The 27,819-nt window shown below is 43.9% G+C and overlaps 2 protein-coding genes across 2 annotated transcripts; both read right to left on the reverse strand.

Annotated features, from left to right (window-relative positions):
- Positions 1 to 870: 870 nt before the first annotated feature.
- LOC308346688 (mast cell protease 1-like) lies at positions 871 to 3,475 on the reverse strand (the record flags this gene model as incomplete). Its single annotated transcript, XM_080809736.1, has 4 exons — positions 871 to 1,014; positions 2,223 to 2,250; positions 2,516 to 2,666; positions 3,421 to 3,475. The coding sequence occupies 4 exons, from the start codon at positions 3,473 to 3,475 to the stop codon at positions 871 to 873; spliced, it is 378 nt and encodes a 125-aa protein (XP_080665862.1).
- A 21,551-nt stretch (positions 3,476 to 25,026) lies between these two features.
- Positions 25,027 to 27,819, reverse strand: LOC308345827 (cathepsin G-like; the record flags this gene model as incomplete). The annotated part of the gene is made up of 5 exons (XM_080808348.1): positions 25,027 to 25,291; positions 25,684 to 25,938; positions 26,112 to 26,247; positions 26,747 to 26,885; positions 27,765 to 27,819. 5 exons carry the CDS (start codon positions 27,817 to 27,819, stop codon positions 25,142 to 25,144), a joined length of 735 nt encoding a protein of 244 aa, XP_080664474.1. The 3' UTR covers positions 25,027 to 25,141.

Consider the following 27,819-nt stretch of genomic DNA (forward strand, 5'->3'; position numbering starts at 1 on the left):
AGATATTCTTCTTCTGGAAGACCTGAGACCGTGTGTCATTTCTGGAGGAAAATGACAGTTGAATTTGGGTGGCTCTGATGGAGTTCACAGACTAGGCTGACACCGATGTTCTTGGGGCTTCCTCCTCAGCTAGAATGGCCCTGCCCCATATACGGCTCTGTTCTGACTGCTGCACCAGACAGACCCATCCTGAGGACTCCTAGGGGACATCTCTCCCCTCTCCCTCCTGAGCTCTTGTGCTGGGGACATTTCCTTCCCTCCCCCTTGGCAGAGGCTCCCCCAGCTGCGGAGCCAGTGTTGAGGGGGATGATAACGATGAGGTAGAAGTCAGTGTAAGGACACAGGATAACAACTGCTAAGGCCTGCCTGGGGCCATTTGTAGAAACAGTCATGGGGAGTTTGCTATGGTGCCTCTTTGCCCTGAACTGCAGTGGCTGAGACACAGATTTTGAGGAAAGAGGAAAATTGAGAGGAGGAGGAAGAGGAAACAGGGAAGAAGGTAAATTAGTGCCAACATTACCCTAGATGTTAAATCCTATGTGCAGATCAAAGTATTTCCTTCAATAATCCATAATACCATAGAATGTACAGGGTAATTATGAGGCAAGTTTATTAATCTGGCAAGAAAGGAGCCCAGAACAATTCATTCACATCAGAGCAGACCAGCTCCGTGGAAGAGAGGAGTCTGACACACACATGCTGAAAGTGGCATGTTTATTGATGTTTTCTGGGGGTACAATCAGCAGGAGTTTTGTGTGCTGCTGAGAGCCTCCTTGGGACTCAGGCTGGGGCCAGCTCTGTGGAACATGGGCCAGCCCAGGGAGGCCTCTGGCTTTGGGATTCTCCCACAGGCTGGCCAGGCTTCCGTGACTATATATTCTTTAAGATATTATTAATCCAAGGGACATACGGGGAGATTCGAGTGAAGAGATTCGGAGGCTTTACATCCGTATATCCGTAAGACACAATACCATAGGCCACCCCTGCACACACCAGGGGGCCTCCAGAATCCTCCTGTGGGTTACAGAAAGCAGATCGTGAGCAGAGAATGTCCTTCTCTCTCTACTGTCACCTTATCCTGGTTCTATAAGCACCCCAGCCAGCTCCAAGATACCCCTGAGTCAGATCAGGAATCCTGGCTCCTCATGGAGTCCTAAATTAGGAGATTGATGTCTTATTCTTCTCTGGCATGGAACCACAACTCTAGATCCTGTCCCTTCCATTTCTGCCTTTCTGTCCTGGAGCCCTGTTCAGCCAACTAGAAGGGAGGGTTAGAGACAGGGCCTGAGTATGTGAGGATGGAACCCAAAGGGAGGATTCCAGTTCCCATGTTGCTAGAAACCTGCAGACTCAGACACCAGTCACTGTACTAGGGGACTTCCCGACCCACCCCCTCCCAGGAGGATGCTGTGTCCCAGAGACTGCTTTGTGAGGAGGAAGTGTCTGTGTGCAGTCACCTCGTATGCTGATTTTGTCTTCCTCCGATCCCCTACACAGATTTGTAAGTTACTGTTGTAAAACAGATGCCCCTGCAGGTGCTCGTGTCCATGAGTCTCAACTGCACCTCCCTCAGAGTTTCTGACGCCGGCTCCTTCACTTCTGTTCTTCTCCAGCCAGCCACCATGCATATTGTCCCAGGTGGAATAAAGGTAGACCAGGTGGGCAGGTAGATTGGCTTCACGGCGTGGGTCCACTTGGCTCTCGTTTTTAGCTGTGGGGGAGGGAGGAAGAGTAGATGGATCTTTGGTCCCAGGGAAAGTGGGGGCTGTGCTGTGGCAGGGGCTCCCTAGGCAGGGTCAAGAGTTGTTCCCCAGTGGGGTGGTGATGACGTGGAGTGGGAGGGTGGGCCCCAAGGAAATGGTTTGGAAGAGAGAATGAGAAATGCACAGGTCAGGAGAAAGGTTCAAGAAGGGGGAATAGAGATGAGCTGGAAATCTAATGGCACCTTCAGTAACATGATGTCATTGAATCTGGTGATTGAGCTTACTTTGGGTGACTGATTTGTTTTGAGACTTCTATCTTCTGCCATGTGGATTTTTCCTTTTTCATGTTATGAGCTCCCGGGATGACCGTAATTTTTCTGTTGGGAAGGAGGAGAGAAGCAAGAGAATGTGCTGGTGTCCTAGAAAGGGTCTATCCTGAGCACCTTCTTCCCCAGGGCAGGGTGACCTGAGGAACTCAGATCTTATTTGGAACAGAAGCTCCCCCTCTGGGATCCTAGCCAGTTCAGGAAGGGCCAGGCCCTGGCAGCTACAGGGGATAGAGAGAGCTCAGCTGGCTGCAGGACAAGAGGGCCAGTGTTGGCCTGCTGTGGCCTGGCTGCCCTGAATGATGTGGTGGCCTCTGGAGGTGGAGATGGCAAATGAAAATGGGCTGGGTCCTTACAATATATGTCACTGACTATCTTGAAATGAGCAGGGCACCAGAATTTCTCCCCAGGCCACTTCGAAGCTGTGTGTAACTCTGGTTCCTACAGCTCCTTGCATGAAAAGAGAATGAGTCAAAGTTTTCTTACCTTCCTTTACAATGAGCAGCTGTCATCACGAATTCTTGACTTATGAGAAACCCTCCACAGCTGGTGCCATAACCCCTGTCAGTGACGGTTTCCAGATGGGCCATGTAGGGGTGGGAGTGTGGCTTGGACTCAACACCACCGATAATTTCCTCTGAAACAGAGAACCCCAAGTCCCTAAACAGAGGCTCACTGGCCTGCAGACAGAGCACTGGGTGAGGAAGAGGAGGTGGAAGCTGAGGGCCCACAGAGCTGCTGTCTTCTAATGGAGCTCAGCCCACAGTGTGTCCTTATTGTTTGCTTTCTTGACCCCAGTCCACCCCATCAACCGTCTCTCAGGCCACTTTCAGAATTTATGGTTAGTCTTGATTCTGAGCTGTCATTTAAATGTTCCTTTGCCCCCTCCCCCCCTTTTTTGGAAGAATTTATTTATTTATTTGAGAGAGAGAGAGTGAGAGAGCATGAATAAGCAGGGAGAGGGGCAGAGGGAGAGGAACAAGCAGACTCCCTCCTGAGTGGGGAGCCGAAAGGGCTTGGGGCTCATCCCAGGACCCTGAGATCATGACTGAGCCAAAGGCTGTCAGATGCTTAACTGACTGAGCCACCCGCATGCCCCTAAACATTTCTTCCTGTGTCTATCCTGACCTCCTCTGCATGACAGCAAGCACCAAGAAGAACTGTGAATGAGAATGGTGGCTATTTTGAAGAAAGCAGGCTAGGAGGAGCTTTCAAAGACAGTTTTCTGATTCTCTCTCCACCCAAGACTTCTCATCCCAGGGAAACTGTCATCAACTGCAGGGAAAGAGTCTAACTCTTCCAGCTGGAGGTTTCCCCCTAGAATACTTGTGGTGGGATCTTGTAGCCTCATTTGAGGTCTTCTTTCACAGGGGGTTATACCCTAGACGCACCAGCTCCAGCTTCAGGAGGCAAGAGAAAGGCCAACAAAAGAAACAGAGCCTGCATTTTCCCAGTGATGGCGCCCGTGGTGAGATTCTTTCTGTCCCTGCCCTCCATTGCTCCTGCTTTTATAATCCCAGCAGAAGAAGAAAGGGGAGGGCTGGAAACCACAGAAACAACCTAGTCACATTTTTGTTTTTCACTTTGGTCTGGCTATCTTCCTCATCAGAAATTCTTAGAACCCTCTTCTCTTCTCTGCTGGTGTTGAGGCTGTGGTCAGATTCCAAGAGTCCTGGCATGCACCTTTCTCAAATAATGTAGCTCTCTTGAGGCAGAATAGTAACACAGATGGGGAAGGGTAGGTTAAAATTTTATTTTTTATTTTTTAAAAAGATTTCTTTATTTGAGAAAGAGAGAGAAAGCAAACACATGAGCAAGGGGAGGGGCAGAGGGAGAGGGAAAGAGAGAGAATTTCAAGCAGTCTCCCTGCTGAGTGCGGAGCCTGAGGCAAGCTTGATTCCAGAACCCTGACATCGTGACCTGAGTCAAAATCAAGAGTTAGGCGCTCAACCAACTGAGCCACCCAGGTGCCCCTTTCTTTTTATCGTTGAAGTATAGTTGACATATCTTCTATTAGTTTCAGGTGTACAACGTAGTGACTTAACAATTCTATATATTACTCAGTGTTCTCCATGATCAGGGTACTCACAATCCATCACCATACAAATTATTACAGTATTATTGACTATATTCCCTATGTTGTACTTTCTGTTTCTGTGACTTATTTATAAAATATGAATAAGAATATACAGATATACATAAAATATTTGTGAAATATAAGGATGTATAAATAGAATAGATTTATAAAATGTAAGGATGTATACATAAAATATATCTATAAAAGATAAATACAAATTTTATAAATAAGGAAGTTTGTGCTTCTTAATCCCCTTCACCTGTTTTGCCCAGTCCCTCACCCTCTGCCCTTCTGGCAACCACCAGTTTGTTCTCTGTATTTAAGAGTCTGGTTTTTGTTTATTTGTTCGTCCATTTTTTTTTTTTTTTTTTTTAGATTTCACACATAAGTGAAATCGTACACTTGTCTATATCTGTATTACTTATTTCACTTAGCATAACCCTCTCTAGGTTCATCTGTGTTGTTGTAAATGTCAAGATGTTATTCTTTTTTCTTTTTTTTTAAGATTTTATTTACTTATTTGACAGACCAAGGTCACAAATGGGTAGAGAGGCAGGCAGAGAGAGAGGGGAAGCAGGTGCTCCACTGAGTAGAGAGCCGGATGTGGGGCTCAATCCTAGGACTCTGAGATCATGACTTGAGCTAAAGGCAGAGGCTTTAACACACTGAGCCATCCAGGTGCCCTGATGTCATTCTTTTTTTTAATGGATGTGTAATATTTCACTGCCCATGCACATGTGTGAATGTGTGTGTGTGTGTATACACAGTATCTTCTTTATCCATTCATCTATCAGTGGACACCTGAGTTGCTTCCATATCAGCTATGGTAAATAATGCTGCAGTAAACATAGGGACACTTACATCTTTTTGAATTAGTGTTTTCATTTTCTTTGGGTAAATACCCAGCAGTGGAATTACTGGATAATATGGTATTTCTGTTTTTAATTTTCTGAGGAAACTCCATACTCTTCTCCATAGTGGTTTCCATTCCCACCACCATACATGAGGGTTCCTTTTCCTCCATATCCTTGCCAACAGAGGGGGGTTGGTTTAGGTAACATAGGAATCTAGAACAGGGATCAGCAAACTTTTTCTGTAAATAGCCACATAGTGAGTGCTATCAGCTTTGTAAGTCGTACTGTCTCTGTGGTAACTTATTCAACTCTGTTGTAGTACAAAAGCTATAGGGAAGATGTAAACAAATAGGTGTGACGATGTTCCAATAAAACTTTATTTTAAAAAACAGGTGGTGGGCCAATATGGCTTGAGGGCCATAGTTTGCCAACCCCTGATCTAGAAGATCTGCCCTTGCTTTAATCCAAATAATCAGTAGAAGAACAGAATGTGGCAGTGAGAGATAGAAGGAAAAATGGGGAATTTATTGACTACCCACAATATTTTTGGTGCCAATAAAACTTTGCATATGCATCATCTCATTTGTAATAGTCCTTCTGGGTAAGTATTATTATACACAATTACGGAGCACTCAAGCGAAGCTCAGGATGTCACATAGCAACAAGATCCAAAATTTAATATATCAGATTCTGAAACTTATGCTTTTTCCATTCCAGTAATCTGACTAACAAGGGATGTGGGATGAAGGGTTAGTCCAATAAACAGAGAAAGGAATGGGACGTATAAAGAAGAACAGTTGGTGTTCTTTAGAGGATGTTGGGGTTTTCCACTAGTGCACTGAGAGTCACATGTTGTTTGATAACCAAGTGATATCTGCACTTCTCATTACTTGAGACAGTACTCAGGGCTCTCATTTGTTCATGTGCATTAAGAAAGGAAAAAGTTGTTCTTTTTTTTTTTTTAAAGATTTTATTTCATTTATTTAAGAGTGAGGGAGCACACGAGCAGTGGGAGGGGCAGAGTAGTAGAGGGAGAAGCAGGCTCCCTCCTGAGGGTCCTGGGATCATAACCTGAGCTGAAGGCAGACACTTAACCAACTGAGTCACCCTGGCGCCCCAGGAAAAAGTTGTTCTTGATTAAACTATAACATGCCATTGGTTACAAAATTCATTCCTAATGTAAAGGGGTTAAAATGTAAAATGTGCATCTTAGAATTAATGAAATATGATAAATTGCAAGTAACTCATTCACGCCTATCAACCCTGAGATATATTATTGTTTTCATTTTACAGCCAAGGAAACTGAGTCTCACAGAATTTGAGTCACTTGACAAGTCAATAAATATCAGAACTAGGTGGGGCGCCTGGGTGGCTCAGTGGGTTAAAGCCTCTGCCTTCAGCTCAGGTTGTGATTCCTGGGTCCTGGGATCGAGCCCCGAGTTGGGCTCTCTGCTCAGCCGGGAGCCTGTTTCTTCCCCTCCCCTCTCTCTGCCTGCCTGTCTGCCTACTTGTGATCTCTGTCAAATAAATAAAAATAAAAATATTTTAAAAAAATTAAAAAAAATATCAGAACTAGGTGTCGAACACATACCTATTTGACTTCAATCACATGGTATTTCCCTACATCACTCTGCTTTCCTAGTCTGTAAAAACAAAACAACAATAAGAACAAGAAGAAGGATCTGGAGAGGATTTCTCCACCAATTCCCACAATTTTATAGATGCAGTCCCTATAAGAAATCCCTTATTTTACATTACTCATAGTGGTTCTGCTCTCCTTGATTGAACTCTACATAATAGAGATATTGACACTGGAAGTGCGTTCAGAAGAACCTGCACTTGGGTTCTGTCTCGGCTTGGGTTATCTATTACAGGTTCTCTAATCTGAAGTGCGTTCAGAAGAACCTGCACTTGGGTTCTAACTCGGCTTGGGTTATCTATTACAGGTTCTCTAATCTGAATATATTTAAAGGCATGGTTTACCCTGTTGTAGGTGGTAAAGCATGTTAGTTGTAGGTTGTAAGTAACCATTACGGCATACAGAACAAACCTATTAAATTATCATCTGTAGATATCTGTAATCAAAAGCAGACTTTAGGTGATTAATTATTTGGTGACATAGAACATATTAGTGGAAATAAGGAGTATTATGGGGTTGATGGTTGCTTCTAGGTGCCCTAAAGAACCTAAGAAAAATAAATGATGAGCTTTGGGCTTTCACTTCCAGCTTATGATCTAAGTAAGGGTCCAGAAATCTTCTCTGCCATAAAAGAAACCCTTCTCTCATGTAACCTCCTGTGTAAGGTTCCTAAAAATCAAGCCAATGTCTTATCCTGTGGGTGGTTTGAACATACCTTGACTCACCAAACTGGCAGGGTCTCTCAGATGAAGTTAAAGATTTTTTATTTTTTATTTATTTTTTAATTTAATTGACAGAGATGACAAGTAGGCAGATAGGCAGGCAGAGAGAGAGGGGCAAGCAGGCTCCCTGCTGAGCAGAGAGCCCGATTCGGGGCTCGATCCCAGGACCCTGAGATCATGACCTGAGCCAAAGGCAGAGGCTTTAACCCACTGAGCCAGCCAGTCACCCTCCCTCCCCCCGCCAGATGAAGTAAAAGCATTAATTGAGACTGTGAAAATTGGAATGGGAATATATGTAGGCATATTCTGATGAAACTGGGATCTTGAACCCCTAAATTCCTCCAATCCCTCCTTTGTCTATAACAGCAGCCCATCTTTTCTGGTATGAGGAGGTTAGTCTTCCCTTGCTTGAAGAATCTGTAATGAGATTCCCTGAGGTAGTTACTTTGCAGCAGACTGCTGGCTGCCTCCTCACCTTTATTGCTTCTGGATATATAACCAGATTCAACTCCCAGTAGATACCAGATGTGTGACCCATAAGGAGTAGCAGTATACACCAAAACAAGATTTTGCTAATTTATATCAAGAGAAACATGAATGGAATAGGTCTTAAAGGCATTGGTGCTGGTGTTGGGCCAGGCTGACTTTGTTGATGGGATGCACTAAATACAGATGCCAATGTCGGCATATTAGATCAAGCATGTCCATGTGGCTCTAACTATTTGGCTAGTTGGTTGGATTGAAATATGGATCCAAAGGTTGCCTATACTAAGTGAAGTTGAGATGCCAGACTTCTTTGATATAGAGAAAGGTATTCTAAGCTTTGGGGAAATCAGAAGATAGAGAAGATTTATTATTGTGAGACTGGTTTACTCACCCCCCTTAAGTGTGTCCTAGGAGAGCACGGAGAACATTCTTTCCAACAAAGCTGTGAAAGATAGATTAGGGAGGGGGAGCACTGGTGTTTTTGGGGAGTGCTATAGTGGCTATTTTCTATGGTGTGGAGTGACCATGGGAACTCCTGCTACTGGGTCTGGATCTGAGTTCCAAGGTGGTGATGGCATCTCAGGGTGGGAGAAGCCAGGCTACCAGAGGTGCAGTGGGCTAGGTTATTCTAATGAGTATCACAGTTGAGGCAGATGTCAAATAGAGATCCGTGACTTTGGCTAGTTGATCATGGAGTCCCTGAACTGAAATAGACAGATTACAAAGATCTTAGTTGATTTGTATAAGTAGAAACATTCTGGGTCTGGTGAACAGAGGTCTTAAATATCATGAGGCACATCAACTATTTCCCAGCCTTGAGCCAGCTCACTGACCCAGAGCTCCTTGAATGAAAAGGGTGAAGTGCCTTTGAGGAAGGCCCTTGCTATGTAGCCAAAAATTTGTGCTATACATCTTCCTCTTTGCCTTCTTCAAAAGTACCCATGGCCATTTACCAGAGTGACTATAAATTAGAGAAAAAAAAATCTGAGACATAATCATGCCTTAGTTTGTTTTTTTATTATGAGGCCCTGGCTCTAAACGGATAGGAACTCCCAAAGACCCAAATGCCCATGTGACTCACAACTCAAGAGGAGGGGCTTATGGACTGATCCACAAAGTTTTGGCAAGCATCCATCTCACTGATGGCCCAGTGGTTCCCAAATCATCCTTTGACCATTTCCCAAACTCCAGAATGCGGAGGTAGAATGGATATCCTAAAAAGTGGCAGAATCTCCATAATGGTTGCCTGACTCATGGTGTGAGGGCTGTTATGGTAGAGAAGACCAAGTGGAGCCACCAGAACTGCCTCTATCTACAAAAATAGTAAACTAAGAGCAATGTGATATTCATAGAGATATTCAGGTATTAGTGCAGTCACCAAATTACAGAAGGATGCAGGAGTGATGATTCCTACCACATCTCCATTCAGATCACCTGTTTGGTCTATTTAGTCTTTAGTTATAGGACTTCTGGGCTCTCTGTCTTATGCCTGAAGAACTCTTGATTTTTTTTTTTTTTTAATTGTGCTGGTGCTTGAAGGTGTTAGAGGGCAAAGCAGTCAGGGAGGTAAAGGTTGAGGGGGAGGTGGATTCTAAGGTCTCAGGGGGAGAACTCCCTCTAGGGTGAGAGATGGCAGGAGAGCTTCTTGTTTTACTTTCTCACTTCTGTTGTAGGCTCACTGCAGACCTGAGAACAGTTGGCTTTGTGTTGCTTTCTGCTCTGTCTCATCTCCTTTCCATACCCTCTAAATTTATCCAGTAGTCATGCTAGGCAGTCCTTGAGCCTTCCTCTTCCCAAGGATTTGGGTAGTCCCTTAAATCTGGGGTGCTTCTTTCATAAACCTTGCAATGCTGCCAGTCTATCAGCAATCAGCCCCGGCCAGGCTGGCAAGAGATAGCGCTCTGCATCTTAGAATCAGATCTATCAGCCGTGATCTTTTCTTATCTGGTGGGCTGTTGGAAGAGGCCTGTTTGTACCAACTGTCCTTTTCACGTGCCTACTTGAAGTTTGATTTGTGGTTGTTGCCAAGAATGGGGTAGGGCAACTCCTCTGAGCCAGCACAGCAACCAGGGACAGAAGCATAGCCTCAAGGTATCTTTTATGCTTTCCCATCTGTGGGTTTGATTAACTGAAGGGGTGCTATTCAGGACTCTTGATTTAACCTTCCAGAGTGTTTTTCCATGCAATCATTCTTTTTGGTTGCTCCTTCTTGCATTTCCTTATCTCTTTATAGAACCATCCAGGAATAGCTTTGTTCCTCCCCTAGGTGACCTCTGTGATTGATATAATTTTGAACATTTGGCTGGTATATTGATACTGTCGTGGTGGATGGACTTAAGCACCAACATCTCCCTTGAAGGACTGATTTTTTGGTGCCCACTCAGCCAGGATTGTCATAAGGAGAAGAAAGGAGTGCATTTCCTAGGGTAAATGTTTCTCATTTAAATGCAAGATCACACTGTGAGGACCATATTTCTGTGGATTCTTGAAGTTGCTCAACTCCTTCCTGAATTGGGCAGATGTTGTGAAGGAGTACAAACTTGCAACTAAAAGATGAATAAGTTCTAAAGATCTAATGCATAGCACAGTGACTACAGTTAATAACATTGTATTATATACTTCAAAATTGCTAAGACACTAAATCTTAAATATTCTTACCATAAAAAATGATAATTATGTGATGTGATAGAGATTTTATCCAAAGCTATAGTGGTAATTGTATTGCAATATGTAAATATATCAAAACAATACATTATACACTTTAAAGTCACACAATGTTACATGTAAATTATATCTCAGCAAAAAAAACCCCTCACAAAACCCCATAAAGTACACAAATCTTAAATATATCCCCAGTAAACAGCCTGCAGAGCAAAATGCTTAAATTTTATTGTGACTACTGTGACCATACTTCACCCTTGAGTCTTCCTCTGTGAGAAGGACACACTGCAGTGGCAGGAAACACAAAGAGAATGTGAAAGATATTTATCAGAAATGGTTGGAAAAGGGGCGCCTGGGTGGCTCAGTGGGTTAAGTCTCTGCCTTCAGCTCAGGTCATGATCTCAGGGTCCTGGGATCAAGCCCCGCATCTGGCTCTCTGCTCAGCAGGGAGCCTGCCCCCCACCCCCAATGCCTACTTGTGATCTCTATCCAATAAATAAATAAAATCTTAAAAAAAAAAAGAAATGGTTGGAAAAGCAGGCTCAGAGCCTGGTCGACAGAACAAGTGCTCCATTTTGACAAGGAAAGATACCTCCTACTCCATTCTTTGCTCCATTCAGGGGCAATGATCCCACCTCCCTCTTGTCTCCCGGGTCCTCCTCGCCCTGGTATGATTGCCAGCACCCCATATGTGGGGGGCTTTCCTCCTCCTGGGATGATGCCAGTGGGAGCTGTTCCTGGAATGAGGGCACCCATAGAAGGCCACATGCCAATGCTGTCTGGGTCCCCAGTGGTGACGTCTCCCGCCTGCCCCATGATGGTGTCCACTCAGACAGGAATGAGTCCATCAGACAAATAAGGAGAGAGGGGAGCCTCTTTATATCCATTTAATTTCATTTTTTAAGATTCTATTTGTTTATTTGAGAGAGAGAGAGTGAGTGCAAGCACGGTGGGCGATCGGGGGGAGCAAAGGAGTTTTGAAGCAGACTCTACACTGAGCACTGAGGCCGAGGCAGGGCTCTGTCCCATGATCATGACCTGATCATGACCTGAGCCAAAATCAAGAGTCACTTGCTCAGCTCTCTGAGCCACCCAGGTGCCACTCTTTACGTCCATTTTATATTACTTGTAGTACTTCCCCAGGAGATCATGGGGTTGTGATATGACTCTGGGTGTTTTCTAATAGCAGGACAAGGAAGATTTGCTTCCCCTTCCTATCAAGAATAGTTTTGGCGGGGATGTAGTGGGATGAAAAAAAAAAATCAATTTTCATTTGTATTGTGAAATGTGAAAATAAAATGTCAACTATTTTAGTTAAAAATCCCAATTAACTCTCATAAAGTGATGTTCTCATGAACCTACAACCTAGATCTGATCCAATTTTAGTATATGTGCTGCTGAAGCGAGCACTACAACCTAGATCTGAAAAGAGACCATTGCCAGCAGCCCAGAAGTTTGTCTCTGCTCTTCCCAGCCACTGTTTTTCTTTTCCCTAAACGTAACCTCTACCCTGACTTTCATCACCTTAGATTAATTTTGCCTATATGTTTTAAAACTTTATGTAATTAGAATCAACCAGTATGTATTCTTTTGTGTGTGGCTTCTTTTATTCAGTGTTATGTTTTTGAAGACTCATCCATATGGGTTTTTTGGAATGGTGTTCCTTCATTCTCCTGTATGATTTGTATTCTATGTGTAGATTATTCTACAATTTGTATATCCATTCTGCGGGATATTGGAATTTTCAGGGTTTTTACTATTGGCAATAGATCTGCCATGAACAGTATGTATCAGTATCTTATTGCAGTTCTTAATTATATTTCTCTGAAGATTAATCCTGCTGAAAAATGTTTTTTTTTACATACTTATTGGCCACTTTGAGATTTTGATTTGCAAAATGTGTGATATTTTGCTCATTTAAAAAATTACATTGCTGGGATGCCTGGGTGGCTCAGCTGGTTAAGTGCCTGTCTTGAGCTCAGGTCATGCTCCTGGGGTCCTGGGATCAAGTCCCGCATCTCCCTCTGCCTGCCACTCCCTCTGCTTGTGTTCTCTCTCTCTCTGTCTCTGTCAAATAAATCTTAAAAAAAAAAAAAATTACATTGTCCAGGGGTTCCTGACTGGCTCAGTAGGAGGAGTATGCAACTCTTGATCTTGGGGTTGTGAGTTTGAGCCCCATGGTGGGTGTAGAGATTACTTAAAAATAAAATCTTAAAAAAATTACATTGCCTGTATTTATTTCAGTGATTTGTGGAAGTTATGTGTCTTTATATGTTCTGGATACGATTCCTTTGTCATATATATGCATTGCAAATATTTTCTTCCACTTTGTGGTTTGCCTTTTCACCCTCTCATCTTTTCATGAACAAAATTCTTTTTAAAGATATTTTTCTTTATGATTAGTGTTTTTTGTGCCTTGTTTAAGAAAATTCTTACCCACCTGGAGGTCGTGAAGGTAGTCTTCTATATTAACTTCTGAAGTTTTCTTTGGGAGACGATTTTATTTTATTTTACTTTTTAAAGATTTTATTTGTTTATTTGACAGTGAAAGAGAGAAAGATAATAAGAACACCAGAATGAGTTGGGGGGAAGGGGCTGAGGGAGAGGGAGAAGTAGACTCTTTGCTGAGCAGGGAGCCTGATGCAGGCTCCATCCCAGAACCCCGGGATCATGACCTGAGCCGAAGGCAGATGCTTAATGACTGAGCCACCCAGGTGCCCCTATTTTCAAATTTCGGTGGGTTATGTTTTTCTAAGAATCAGTCAGTTTTCTAATCAGGATTTTCAAATTAATTGTCATAAAGTTATATTATAATTAAAAATATTTTTAATGTCTGCAAAATGTGGAGTAATGCCAAATTTAGGAAGAAACTGAAATAGCATTAGGGTGGGAAAGACAGGGTAAGGCAGTAGAGATACAGCAAGGTTTTAGAAACCAGGCCCTGGTGCTCTAAAAGAGTGTTCAGAATCTGTTAGAGAAGGTGGACAGATGACAATATACATAAGAAAGAGGCAGGAGTCCTATCCTTCAGGGGCCCTGAGCATACCAGGACTCAGGAAAAAGAGGTCTTCTCAACCTAAGTCAAGTTGGATGGGGGATAACTTAACTTCTTTCCTCCTTCTCCCTCTCTCTCTCTCTCTCTCTCTTTTGCTTTTGGGCCCTCAGCAGGAAAATGAAATGTCCTTTAAGACTTTCCCGCTGGGCAGAGTAGCCTGGGGAGAGGGGTGAGTGTGTGAGCATTTTTATTTATTGTAAAGTTTTGTGGGAATTGCTGGTCCTAGTGGAGATTGGGGAAGTCCTAACCAGTGTCACGATTTGCCTTTAACAAATTGCAGGGTGGAGTGACCAGCTTTCTCCAGACTGCTTCTTGAATTGGGGAGAATCCTGGAAGTAACAGAATGAAATGAAAGCCAGGTTAGGATGTTGGTTTTCTCAAGTTCATCACTTTCTCATCATGAGCCTCATCAAGATCATGGGAAATTCTGACTTGCATGAAGGCATTTATTTCTCTATCCTATCTATCGCTTTTCGGAAAGCTGATAAAGGAAGTCACATTTTTTTCCCCAAAGATAACATTAAGCAGTCTTAAGATAAGGGCGATACCCTAGGCCTGTGACTCTGTCATCAACCTTTTTTTCTAAGGTTACTGCTTATGGAAAATGGTGCCTGCTTTAGGAAAATGGGTCCCTTAGCTCACTCTTGGGCCTGACACTTAACTAAAGCTTCCCTCTGGGAGAAAGGATGGGCCCTTCTCCCATTGAGCTTCTTTGCTTTGCCTGTCAAGGATATCTTAGTATCAGCTGGATGGAATTCAAGAGAACTTGGTCCTGGGAACATCCCAGCCCTAGGCTTTGAGATATTTTATAGGGAGGGTCTTGTGTGGTTAATGTGATCCTGCCATCTCGTGGGGAACAAATGAAGAACTGATGGGGTTATAGGGTGTGGGTGTTTAACTCAGAATGGAGTGGGCTTGCCTGGGTTGATGTGGGGCAGGTGTGTAGGGCAGGTGTCTGGAAGTATTATACGGACTGTCATATGGTATGTGTTTTGTTTGTACCTATGTGTACCTATGTTTTCATACATAGGGTGGAACAGGGCAGAGGGTGAATTCCAGATACTTTCTGACCAGGTTGCTGTCTGTCTGGGTAGGCAGATGGGGGAGGCTGGGATGCAGGCTGGGGGGGAAGGAGGTGACTAGGAGAGCTAAAGCCCTCTTGCTGCTCAAAGTGGTTACATCTTGGGGAGTACTGGCCTGGCAGCTGAGACACCAAGCTTCCCATCCTGGCTCTGGCGATAAATCCCTGAATGGCCTCAGATGGTCACTCCCCTTTCTGTGCCTCAGTTTCTTTATATTCCACAGGAGGAAGTTGCTCTACATTGGTGAGTTTCAAAAATTTTATTTTATTTTATTTAAAAAAAGATTTTATTTATTTATTTCACAGAGAGAGAGAATGAGAGAGAGAGAGAGCATGAGAAGGGAGAGGGTCAGAGGGAGAAGCAGACTCCCTGCTGAGCAGGGAGCCTGATGCGGGACTCGATCCCTGGACTCCAGGATCATGACCTGAGCCAAAGGCAGCCGCTCAACCCATTGAGCCACCCAGGAGCCCCCCAAATTTTAATTTTTTAAGTCTGGGTATATCTTTTATGAAGGAAAATTTTATACTATGTCTGTAACCAAAAGAGTTTTGGAGATATGTTCTTCTGATTAAAGTCAGGGACTGGGGACCTGAGATTGTTTCATAGATTACCTTCCTTTCCATATCCAGGGGCTTCACAGAGCAGTTTAAAAGCCATGGAACAAGACAATAAATACACAGACAACCTTCCATTCTAGCGTCAGTAGAACATATTTCTAGGACCAATGAGCTAAAGAACTGAAATTGTGATAATTTTGAGTCTTTCTATCCATGATCATGGAATACGTCTTCATTTGTTTAGTTTTTCTTTGCTGTCACTCATCAGCTTTGTAGGTTTACTTATTTAGATCATACACATATTTTGTTAAGTTTATACTTAAGTATTTCATTTTTCAGGTGCGAATGTACATGATACTGTGTTTTTAATTTCAAATTCCACTTGTTCATTGCTGGTATATAGAAAAGTGATTGATTTTTGTTTCCTAAACCTGTAGCCCGCAACCTTAGTTTCAACTGGGGCTCTTTTTGTTGTTGTTCATTTTTAGATTTTCCAAATAGACAATCACATCATCTGCAAATAAATACAGATTTTTTTTCTTTCTTCCCAATCCATATACATTTCCCCTGCCCTTTCTTATAGCATTTCATCCCCTAGAACTTCCAGTATGATGTTGAAAGGAGTGGTGAGACATTGTTGCCTTGTTCCTGATCTTAATTGGAAGAATTCTAGTTTTGCACCATTAGGTATGATAATAAATGTAAGTTTATTTTTTTAAGCTGTAGATTTTTTTTTGTAGATATTCTTTATCAAGTTGAGGAAGTTCCCCCTGTGTTTCTAGTTTCCTGGAAGTTTTTGTCATAAATCAGTGTTAGAGTTTATCAGATGCTCTTTCTACATCTATTGATAGATTGTGTGATTTTTATTTTTTAGCTTGTTGGTGTGATGGATTACATTAAGTGACTTTCAATTGTTGAACCAGCTTTGCACACCTGGGTAAATCCTACTTGGTTGGGGTGTATAATTCTTTTTAAAACATTATTGCATTTGATCTGATGACGTTTTGTTGAGGATTTTTGCATCTGTGTTCATGAGAGTTACCGGTCTGTAGTTTCTCTTCTTGTCCTGTCTTTGTCTGGTTTTGGTATTTGGGTATAGCTGGCCCCATAGAATGAATTAGGAAGTATTCTGCTTCTATCCTCGGAAAGAGATTGCAGAGAATTGACAGATTTCTTCCTTAAAATGTTTAGTAGAATTTATTAGCGAACCTGTCTGGGCTTGGTGCTTGCTATTTCAGAAGATTATTCATTTATTGGTAATTTCTTTACTAGATACAGACCAATTCAGATTATCTATTTCTTCTTGTGTTGGGTTTGGCAAATTGTGTCTTTCAAGGAGTTGGTCCATTTCATCTAGATTGTCAAATTTGTGGGCACAGAGTTACTCAAAGAATTCCTTTTTTATTTTTATTTATTTATGTATTTAAAAGATTTTATTTATTTGTTTGTTTGTTTATTTATTTGACACAAAGAGAGAGAGAGAGACAGTGAGCGAGGGAACACAAGCAGGGGAGTGGGAGAGGGAGAAACAGGCTTCCCACTGATCAGGGAGCCCGATGCGGGGCTCTGTCCCAGGACCCTGGGATCATGACCTGAGCTGAAGGCAGTTGCTTAACCAACTGAGCCACCCAGGTGCCCCAAAGAATTCCTTTTTAAAAATAAATATTTTTTTTATTTAATTAGAGAGAGTGTGGGGAGGGGAGTAGGGGGAGGAACAAAGGGAGAGGGGGAGAGAGAATCTTAAGCAGACTCCAAGCTGAGTGTGGAGCCTGCCAAGGGGGCTCAGTTTTACAACCCTGAGATGAAATCAGGAGCCAGCCACTGAGTCACCAAATGTCTCTCAAAGAATTTCTTGATTATTCTTTTAGTGTCCAGGAGATTTGTAGTGATGCCCCTCTTTTAATTTTGGTATTCATGACCTATGTCCTCTCTCTCTTTTTTCCTAGTTAGCTGGATGCTTATTATTTTATTGATATTTTCAAAGAGCCAGCTTTTGGTTTCAATTTCCTGTTTTCAATTTCCTCTCTTTGCTCTAATTCTATTATTTCTTTTCTTCTGCTTACTTTGGATTAGATTTTTCTTCTTTTCTTAGTTTCCTAAGTTGGGAACTTAGATGATTGATTTTAGAGATAGCTTCTTTTTTAATAACACAGGCATTGACTGCTATAAACTTCCCTATAAGAACTGCTTTTGTTGCATCTCACTAATTTTAGATAAGTCATGTTTTTATTTAGTTCAAAATATTTTAAAGATTTTCTTGAGATTTCTTCTTTGACCCATGCATTAATTAATCTCCATATATTTTGTAATTTTTTTCATTTACTTTGTATTATTGATTTCTAGTTAAATTCTATCGTGGTATAAGAGCAGATACTGTGTGATTCTTATTCTCTGAAATTTGCTAAGGTGTGTTTTATGCCCAGAATGTGGTTTATATTGGTGAATGTTCCATGTGATCATGAGAAGAATATGCATTCTGCTGCTGTTGAATGAAGGGGACTAAAGATTTTATTGTATCAAATTGACTGATGGTGTTGCTTAGTTCAGCTGTGTCCTTACTGATTTTCTGCCTCTGGATCTGTCCATTTCTGAGAGGTATTGAGGTGTCCAACTATGAGGTGGATTCACTTCTTTCTTTTGGCAATTCTATTAGTTTTTGCTTCACATAGTGTGATGCTGCTGCGGACAGGCACATGCATCTTAAGGACTGTTGTATCTTCATGGAGAATTAACCCCTTTATCATTATGTAATCCCTTTCATTATTCCTGATAACTTTCCTTGCTTTGCAGTCTGGTCTCCTGAAGTTAATATAAGATTAGTATTTCTTTTGATTAGTATTACTGTAGTGTATTTTCCTCCATCCATTTACTTTTATTATTTATTTTTAAAGATTTTTATTTATTTATTTGAGACAGAGAGAGAGAGAGAGTGAGCAAGCACACAAGCAGGGGGAGGGGCAGAGGGAGAGGGAGAAGCAGACTCCCCTCTGAGCAGGGAGCCCCAAATGGGGGCTTGATCCCAGGACTCTTGAGATCAAGTTCTGGGCAGAAGGCAGATGCTTAACAGACTGAGCCACCCACGCATCCTCACAGAGAGCAGACCTTCTTAAGAAGAACAGAGTGTTCTGTTTTATTTCAGAATGGGGCCTTTTCCTCCTCTCTCTGCCAGAAGCATGAGGAGATTTTTCTTCAGTATTTGCTGTGAAAACTTGGTTAAGCTCTAGAAAGTAAATTTCACAAAAGTGTGGGGTCCCCCTATGACCAGTATTCCTGGAGTTTTTAACTCTCAGACTGTCTACACTGAGCCTCCAGCAATTTGTCAATTATAGCTCAGGTTTACCTACACCAGCACTGGTTCCCACAGTGGTTTCTGCTCTGTTCCAGTAAGTTGTGACTCCCTGTATTTGCCTGTCAGTCTCCCCAGTCATGGGGTAGTGGTTTGGCCTGTGTCCCCCTATCTCTTATGGTCCCAAGAAGAGTAGATTTTTTTAGTCTGTTCAGCTTTTTACTTGTCGTTTGGATGGTTTGTCAGCTTCCAAGCTCCTTACATGCAGGATTGGCAGCTGGAAGTCCCAACATGGGGAGTTTTATAAGCTTCTCAGGTAATTACGATGTGTAGCCGGGGCTGAGAACCACTCTGGGAGGATCTTCTCAGGGACTCTTAACTTTAGGCTGGTTGTGATTAGTTGGATTAGATGTTGCCAGATCAATGCTGGTAGAGCCTAGGGTTCTGTCGCCCCATATCCAAATGATCCTTATTTGACCACTTTCATATTGCCAAAATCAGTTTTGTTTCCAAGATTTTATGATGTTTTTGGGTTACTTATTTCCAATTCAAGGGCTTTCTGACAATTCTGGGATAGATAACCACTTTCAGCTTTGGAGAATGGGAAGTTCCAGCCCTAATTTTCAACTTTTGCTGCCACCAGGGTCCTGTGGCATCCTAATAATAAGTCACTTTTTGGTGACAGGGTGTGCCCCATGGGAAGGAGAGGACCCATCAGGTCACTTTGGGAGCACTTTTTGGCTCTGTAATTTCTGTACTCTGTATATCCAGCAATGCATCTGGGGTTTGGCGTATTTTTGGGGGTAGACTGAGGCAAGGAAGGATCATACAAGATAGCCTCACTGGGACGCTGTGGAAATGTCAGTGCTGGAATAAGCCAGGCCTCTGAGGATAAGGTTTGTTACATAACATTCAGCTGAATACATTTTAAAGATCTAATTGGCTTGACTAAATGATTCATGAATCAGGCAGCATCCCATCTAGAAAACAGAGGGTCACTCTGAGGAGGTGCACAAAATGGAGAGTTTTTCTAGAAGGAGAATAGGGCAAGAAAGCAAAAGAAGAGGATTGTTTCAGGCAGTGTGGCTTTTCCTTACAGAAAGAGCAAAGGGTCTTATTATCCAGGTTACCTCGTCTTCCTTAGGGGCATGAAGAGAGCCCATGTGGCAGATTAATTGGCACTGACTAAAAAACTCCTGACTGACTATTTAAGACTACTTTTTTGGGGGAAGTTTGAAGTTACAGTTAGATTAGGTATCAAGCCCTGGTTTGGGGACTTGATCTAGGTGAAGACATTTTGGGCTTATGGTTTTCTTTTCTTTCTTTCTTTCTCTCTCTTTTTTTTTTAAGATTTTATTTATTTATTTGACAGACAGAGATGACAAGTAGGCAGAGAGGCAGGCAGAGAGAGAGAGAGAGAGAGAGGAGGAAGCAGGCTCCTGGCTGAGCAGAGAGCCTGATGCGGGGCTTGATCCTAGGACCCTGGGATCATGACCCGAGCCAAAGGCAGAGGCTTTAACCCACTGAGCCACCCAGGTGCCCCTATGGTTTTCTTTTTAACAGGATGGTCACTTACCTCTTAGGGGGTTACCAGAACAGGATTGGCCAACAAGAACAGGAGCAGCAGCATCTTCTCAAAAGGCTGAATGGGTCTGAAATGGTGTGTGTTTTCTTTTTCCAGGCTTTTCAATCCTAGAGGTGAAGTAGAAGGGGCAGGCTCAGTGATCAACAATTTCCTCCTGGTTCTATTGATTCTCTAGAGATGAACCTTTACCGTATCCCTTTTCCCCCTACACAGAAAGGTCTTTGTGGTGAGGTTTTTGCAGGAACCACATCTTCTGTTGATAGCATGACCACATTCACCAGGAGACTCTGAGCAGAGGAGGGGGCTTTGATATTAGCCAGAAATGGTATCCCTTTCCCCTAAGTCAGATCCTTTAAGAGGGAGGATCAATTTGACCTCTCATGCCTTGGATTTGTGAGTAGGTAGGTGTATACTTCCCAACATAGCAGACATCTACCCAAACCCACTCTTTGTAGAACTTTATTTTTTGAAAGTTGGAGTTGTTTTTGTTTGTTTGTTTTTGGTATAAATGCAACAGTACCAAGCACCAGTCTCTCTCTCCTAAAACACACTAGGCAAGACCTAGTTGTCCATCAACTTCTGGGTAGTTTCAGGCAAAAATGCTAAGTGTTGGGGCTGGGGCTGAGGATGGGGATGAAGTGGAGATGGGGTGTTGACAAGAGTAGGGAGAAGATAAGGTAATGACCGAGTAGGAGAGTTTGAGAGGAGGGTTTTGACAGACCAACACACCTGAGTTCTTGGTGTGGTCCCAGGTTGTCCTGATAAAGCTAACATTGTTCTCTTCCTGACAGCTCAAAGATTTAAGAGAACTCACCCCAGGGCTGTGCTGGCCCCTTTCCTTTCTAGGTCTCCTATTTTAATGGAGCTGGTTAATACCTGTCAGTGTACTTTGAGACTGTGACTTTCTTAAGACATGAATATTTTCCCTAAGTAAAATTTGCACCCATGCTTAGTATTCAAATGTTTAAAACCAATGAGCAGGGATGCCTGAGTGGCTGTCAGTTAAGCATCTGCCTTCAGCCCAGGTCACAATTTCACATCCTGGGATCAGCCCTGTGCAGGGCTCCCTGCTCACTGGGGAGTCTGCTTCTTGCTCTTCCTCTCCCTCTGCCCCCTCCCCAGCCACACTCATGTTCTCTCTCTCTCTCTAACAAATAAAATAAAATCTTAAAAAAAAAATGAAAACACCAATGAGTAACTCTGATTAAGTGTTGTGGGGTGGGGCCTGGTCCCTTTCTTCTCCCCTTTCATACAGGAGGATAATTTGAACATCACGTGACATGATGGACTCTGATTGACTGGCAGGTTGTCCACCAGAGCAATCCTGCAGATGCAGTGGTTGAGCTCTATTGGGAGAACTGGAAACTCACTCCTGCAAGGCAAGTTGCCTGTTGTTGCTAAGAAGTAAAATCCTCAGGACTGCATGCTCAAGTGTATTTGTTAAGAGGATGTTTAGGTTGATGAGACTGGGAATCAGTGTAATGTGGACGGTAAGAGCAGAGCTCCAAGTCAAAGTGAATATGATGTTTGAATATAGCTCATTCTGTTCCTACCCAAAAGAGAGAAGGGTGTTCTCTAGAGGCGAGCAGATCACCTAATATCATTTTAAGAGGAAAAAAGAAACGCAACAAGATTTTACTCTGTCATAAGGCAGAGATAACACGGCATTGCTATATTAATTTTATCTGGACACTGTCTACTTAAACTTCATGTATTTGATATTGTCTTTTGAAATAATAATAATATACATAATGACACACAGTTTTTTGTATACTAAAACAACACAGTAAGATAGCTAACAAAATGTAACTCTCTAAAAAAAGATGAAAAAAATTGCTGTTTAAGTGGCAGAAACACAAGATAGTATACTCTTTCCATACATGTTAATTGTTTAACTAGTCTTACAGTTAGTTACTAATGACCACAGTAAATAATCTTATTGTGGAATAGTTTAAAAATAGCATACAATAAAATAAAATTAAATAATAAAGAATAAAATAAATTTTCAAAACACCTCAAAACAGTCTTCAAGAAAAACTTAGATGTGTGTGATTATTTGTTACACATTATATTATCATGTTTTACTTTTTTTTTTTTTTAAGATTTTATTTATTTATTTGACAGAGAGAGAACACAAGTAGGCAGAGAGGTAGGCAAAGAGAGAGAGACGAGGAAGCAGGCTCCCCGCCTAGCAGAGAGCCCGAAGCGAGACTCAATCCCAGGACCCTGAGATCATGAACTGAGCTGAAGGCAGAGGCTTAACCCACTGAGCCACCCAGGCGCCCCCATGTTTTACTTTTTGTTATCTATTTTGGCTAAGTACCCAGGTAGCACTCTACAAATTAGTGTCCTGGTACTGGGAAAAATATACTGGGGTGAATTTTGACCTTCTGAACTTGTTTGCAGGGGCAGCATATTGTTTCTCCCAAATTGTGTTGACAGGGATGGATGCAGAGCTCATTGTCCTGGGAGGGCAGAAGTGTAAGTGCAAATAAGCGTGGTTTAGGTGGACAGAGATGGGGTGACCGTAGTGCCCACATCTTCAGTGTCCTCTCCCTCAGCACCCGTCCTCTTTGGACCAGCTGTCTGGAGGCAAGTTGCACTTTCTGTCCAGGCTGGGAGGTCCCAGGTCCTTTGCATTCTGATCCCATTTCTTCAGCATCCCTGTTGACTGCAGCAGTGACAGAAGATGCTTCTCGAAGAACCCCAGCTCTCAACATCCCTATTCTCTGTCTAACTTTCTGTTCCTGTCCAACTTACTCTTGGGGCATCCTCCTTTCCCCAGACGCACTCAGACGTCATTATCAAAGTGACCAGCCTTCACCTCTGCAACTCTGCTGTAGTTAGTGTCCAGTTATAGTTAGTGAATTGCCAGGGTCTAGTTTCTCCTGACTCTGATGTTCTGCCCCGGGAGTGGAGGCAACAGGCCTCTGTAGGCAGCAAGTCTGCAGGAGCTATTGGTTTGGGAGAGAAGTTTCCCGTGAAGTTTCTGTATGAGCGCCTCATCATTTTATGGCTTTTTGGTTAAGTCAGGAGGGCCTCTAATACTGAGTCTGTACCTGGAGAAGGAAAGTGGGAGGAACTGAGTCCTTTTGCACTAGTTTTCAGTGTGCAAAATACTTTCTTACCAAAGTTCTGCTGCTGAGGTTTACTTAATAGGGAAGAGTATGGACTTATGGAGGGATAGGGGATGAGCTTGGCTTCTGGGATGATCATGGGAATTGTCTTCTGGAGGTGAACACTGTGAGGTCTGTAGAAATCTTTCCAGCAGGGCAGCTGGAGGCAAAGCAAAGGGCTACCTTGGAAGTGCTGACTGGTGAAAAAGACCTGGAGGTGAGATGGGTCTTCCCTGATGTTTCCTTGGCACTGAGTCCAGAGTGGGGCTCTAAGTAAATGTCACAGAGAGGAAGGGCTGAATGGACTCTTCCAACGCTCTCCCCTCCCCCTTCTCCACCACCAAGTATTCTTCCTATTTGCCAACTCAAACACTTAATAATAAGACTATTATCCCCGGAGCAGGCAAATAACAGGTAATTCCTATGGGTAGATGGTAGCAAGTGTAGGGAGTGCCTAAGTATTGTCAAAGACGTAACATTGATTAAAAGTTTGTTGATACACGGCTCACACGGAATATCATAGGCAAATGACTTTCCGATAAAAAAAAATAGCCATACAATAATGATTAAATTTACCAAAGTGTTTTTATATATAGCCAGTTAGACTTGGTAAAATATGTGTTCAGTGATTATTCCATTTAAGATTATGGAAACTGCAAAAGTTTCAGATGGCATACATCACACTATAAGAAGTAATTAGCATTTTGATGGATGTATAAAAACCTCCCAGCTGATTCTGTACAGTTATCTTAAGAAGGTGTTTAAAGTATGGTTTAAATTTTGTGACTTTAGTGTAATCTTTTATTTGAATATAATATTGATATAATAGTCATGGGCTAATTTTTAGGGTACAAGTCATTATTTTAGTCAACATTTTGCGTGGAGTTTTGTATAACTTTAGAGTCTAATCAAAATAAGAAAATGAGAGCAGTGGTCTGTACTCCGGTGGGGGTTGGTGTGGCTTCAGGGTTTAAGAGAAGAACACTGGCTATGGATAGGCGCTTGGCTTGCCTGCATCTCTTGGCCATTGTGAATAGCGATGCCGTGAATGTGAGTGTTTGGTAGCTATTTTTAAGCAAGCAAATCTTAATTTCTTTCTTCCTTTTAGTACATGTATAATTTCATTTTTTCCATTTATTTATTTATTTATAAAAAGATTTTATTTATTTGAGAGAGAGAGAGATGGAACAGGGGAATGGCCAGAGGGAGAGGGAGAAGCAGATTCCCCGCTGAGCAGGAACACAGAGGCTCAGAGCCCGGGGCTCTATCCTAGCACTTCGAGATCATGAGCCAAGCTGAAGGCAGCCATTTAACCACCGACTGAGCCACCAAGGCACCCATTTTTTTGAATGTAGGTATCTTATGTATTTGAGGTTTGTTTTGGCTTTTAGTGTGAGGAATAGGTCTAATTTTATCTCTAACTGCATCCCCCCCCCCTTAACTATCTAGTTGTTCTAATACCATTATTAAAAGTTCATTGTTTCCCAGCGATTTGCCACCTTTATCAAATATTAAATTGAACTTTGTATGCAACTTCAATTCTGTCCCTTCGGTCTGCCTGTCCTGTGCATAGCACCGGGATATAGTTTCAGAGTCTGTTTTAATATCTAGTAGGGGACTCTTCATTAGGGTGGAGAGTAGAGAGCTTTGCCCAGGGCAGAGAGATGTCTTTCCATCCTTCTCCAAGGCAGTGGGGGGAGGAGAAATGGGGAACTGGATGGCTTGGAGAAGGGAAGAAGCTCCTTGGGTCCCCACGATGTTGTGGGAGGGGCTAATTGGTCCTGGGGAAGAACCTCATTTTCCTGGAGCTGCTCAGACTCTGTTCTGGCATGTGTTTTTTGTGCTCTGAAGGATGTTCAATGAACACAAGAGAAATCAGTTCTTTCCACTCTAGACATGGACATTTATTAAGGCTCTGACACCCTCCCTGGAGCCGCCCCAGGGCAGAGTCACTCAAAGCGTGGGGGGCTGGTCTGGGGGGCTGGTCTGGCACTACTGTTTGAAGCGTCTCATTGTTCTGTTAACCCAGGGCATGAAGCTTCCAATCCTGGTGAAGACAGCTGGAGGAGACCCCCTCCTATCTCCATAGGAGACAATGCCCTGGGCCACACCGTTACACACCAGGGGGCCTCCGGAGTCCCCCTGTGGGCACAGAGAGAAAGAGACCCTAAGCAGGGCCTCCCTGCTGCTCCCCTTGGCTCTCAGAGGGAGGGCAGTGGAGGTATGGAAGTTAGTCTTCTGGATCATTCCATGGCTGGGCTTCAGGCCTGGCTGCAGTTACTGCCTCTCACTCAGCCCATGTCAACATACCTTCCCCTTCTGCAGGAAAACCCTGCACATACATATGTTGTGTGTCCGGTGCTCCTCCTGTCGCCCCCCCCCCCAATTGATGGGAGAAGCCCCCACCTCACTCTGCTCTGACTCCACCAGACGGGGCAGGGGGTGTGGGGTTAATGGGGCTGTAGCTTGTTCCTACTGCCCAGCCTGCCCAGGCCCCAGTGTCAGGCAGTGTTGGCAGATGCCCATGGCCTTACCATGAAGGCGGACTTCCTCTCCCTTGGGTTGCCCACACAAATTTGTGTTTGGCTGTCGTAGAAAGTGAAGCGATTGGAGCACCTCGAATCATTCTGCACAGTTAGCTGCACCTCGTGAAGTCTGTTTGTTTCCCTGTTCAGGCCCAGCAGGCCCCAGCCTGCCACAGTGCACCTGGCCCCAGGTCTCACCCTGGCCCTCGCCCGAGGCAGAGTCACTGACCGCACAGCTGACGTCGGTCTCATTCTCCTTGCCAGCTGAGGGGAGAAGGGCAGCCGCTCAGGGATTGTCTGTGCCCCTAGGCCCACAACTCTATCCCCATCCTGGGACTCTGCTCCTGCTTCTTCACCAGAATCCCAGGATGACGAAGCTCCCAGCACTGGGTGCTGGCTGGCTGGGCAGGAGAACCAGAGGGTGGGGCGAGAGGTACCTGCAGTAACATGATGTCATTCCTGTTGGTCTGGGGATCATAGTTAGGGTGGCGGACGGCTCTGAGAGTCGTGGTGCGCTGCTGGGTCCGTTCTCGTCTCCGGATGTTGTGGGCCCCCAGGGTGACAGTGATAGTTCTGCAAAGGAGAGGTAGCCTAGAGGTTGGTGTGAACCTCAGGAGCTCTGGCCCCCAGGCTCTGCAGGGCAGGTGGATCGCCCAAGGTGGTAAAACTGCAGCTGAGGGAGTTGAGGGGACGGGGATGGGGGCGGGGGCATGGTTTTCAGAGCCCCAGCCCTCTGTGCTTCTTCTCAGCCCTGAGCTTGGGGTGATGGGAGCACCCAGTGACTGCATTTTGCTTCCCCTGGAATAAGTTGAGAAATAGCCGAAATAACGATTTTGAACCCCAGCATGTGCCTTTATCTCCTCCTGGTCTTTTTGATCATGTCCTCCTTTTCTCCCCATTCGCCCTGGCCTGTTCTCCGCCCCCAAAGTCCCACTGGTCTCTTTTTCACTCCTTCATGGCTGGAGCCCTGCTTTCCCATGGCTGGCCTGTGGCTCCCATGGGTCCACAGTCCTGGCTGTCTGCCCCCGCCCCGCACCCCCCCCCACCCCCGGCCCAGCCCCTAGCTTCTCACCTTCCCCAGCAGTGAGCTGCTGTCAGCACGAAGTCATTTCTCACCAGGAAACCCCCGCAAACTTTGAGCCCATCGATTTGGAGGTATGCCATGTAGGGGTGGGAATGAGGCCTGGCCTCTCGGCCTCCGATGATCTCCCCTGGAAGGAAGCATTTGGCACTTACCTCTGCACTAGCGGAACCCATATTGTGGGCACCAGGGTGGTGGCTGCAGAAAGGCTGGCTGATGGGAAGGGGGAGAGATGATGCAGGGGAAGGAGGAGTTGGGGGTGAGAGCTGGGTCTCCAGGGCACCACACTTTGGAGAAGGCTCTCGCATTCTGCAGGAAGCACTGCTGGCTCCCCGTCCCAGACCTTCGTGCCCTCCCAGCTCCCCAGAGAGCAGCACCACTCTCTTCCGAAGTTCCCTGAGACTTTTTTCCTCAGGGAGAGTCTCAGGTCCTTCCAAGGCCTCCTCAGGGCCCACTCATGATCAGCATGGGTCTGTTTTTCCAGAATCTAGACAAGAGCTGATGGTAGTTCCTGCGCTATTGGCTAGGCTTGGAGTGGTGGGCAGCAGGATGAATTTAGAGAGCACGTTGATCTCACATGTACTGTGTGCTGGAGCAATTCCAAGAGTTTTATTTATTTATATATTTTAAAAAACTTTTTTAAAAAAGATTTTATTTATTTATTTGACAGACAGATATTGTGAGTAGGCAGAGAGGCAGGCAGAGAGAGAGGGGGAAGCAGTTTCCCCGCTGAGCAGAGAGCCGGATGCGGACTTGATCCCAGGACCCTGAGATCATAATCTGTAGAGGCTTTAACCCACTGAACCACCCAGGCGCCCCCCAAGAGTTTTATAAAGTATACTAACTTAAGTCTTGTAGAACTCTAGGAGGTATGCATTGGTATCATTCCTAATTTATAAACGAGGAATCTGGGCAGCTGTGAATTCAAATAACTTGCCCAACGATACAGAGTGAGGAGGTGTCTAGGTGGTCTGGCTCCAGGGTCCTAGGAAAGGGGACAATCACTCACCTGCCCCAGCCCCAGGAGGTAGGAGAAAGGCCATCAGGAGCAGGAGCAGTGGCAT

The sequence above is a fragment of the Martes martes genome, assembly GCF_963455335.1.
Source record: "Martes martes genome assembly, chromosome: 7".
Lineage (NCBI taxonomy): Eukaryota > Metazoa > Chordata > Mammalia > Carnivora > Mustelidae > Martes > Martes martes.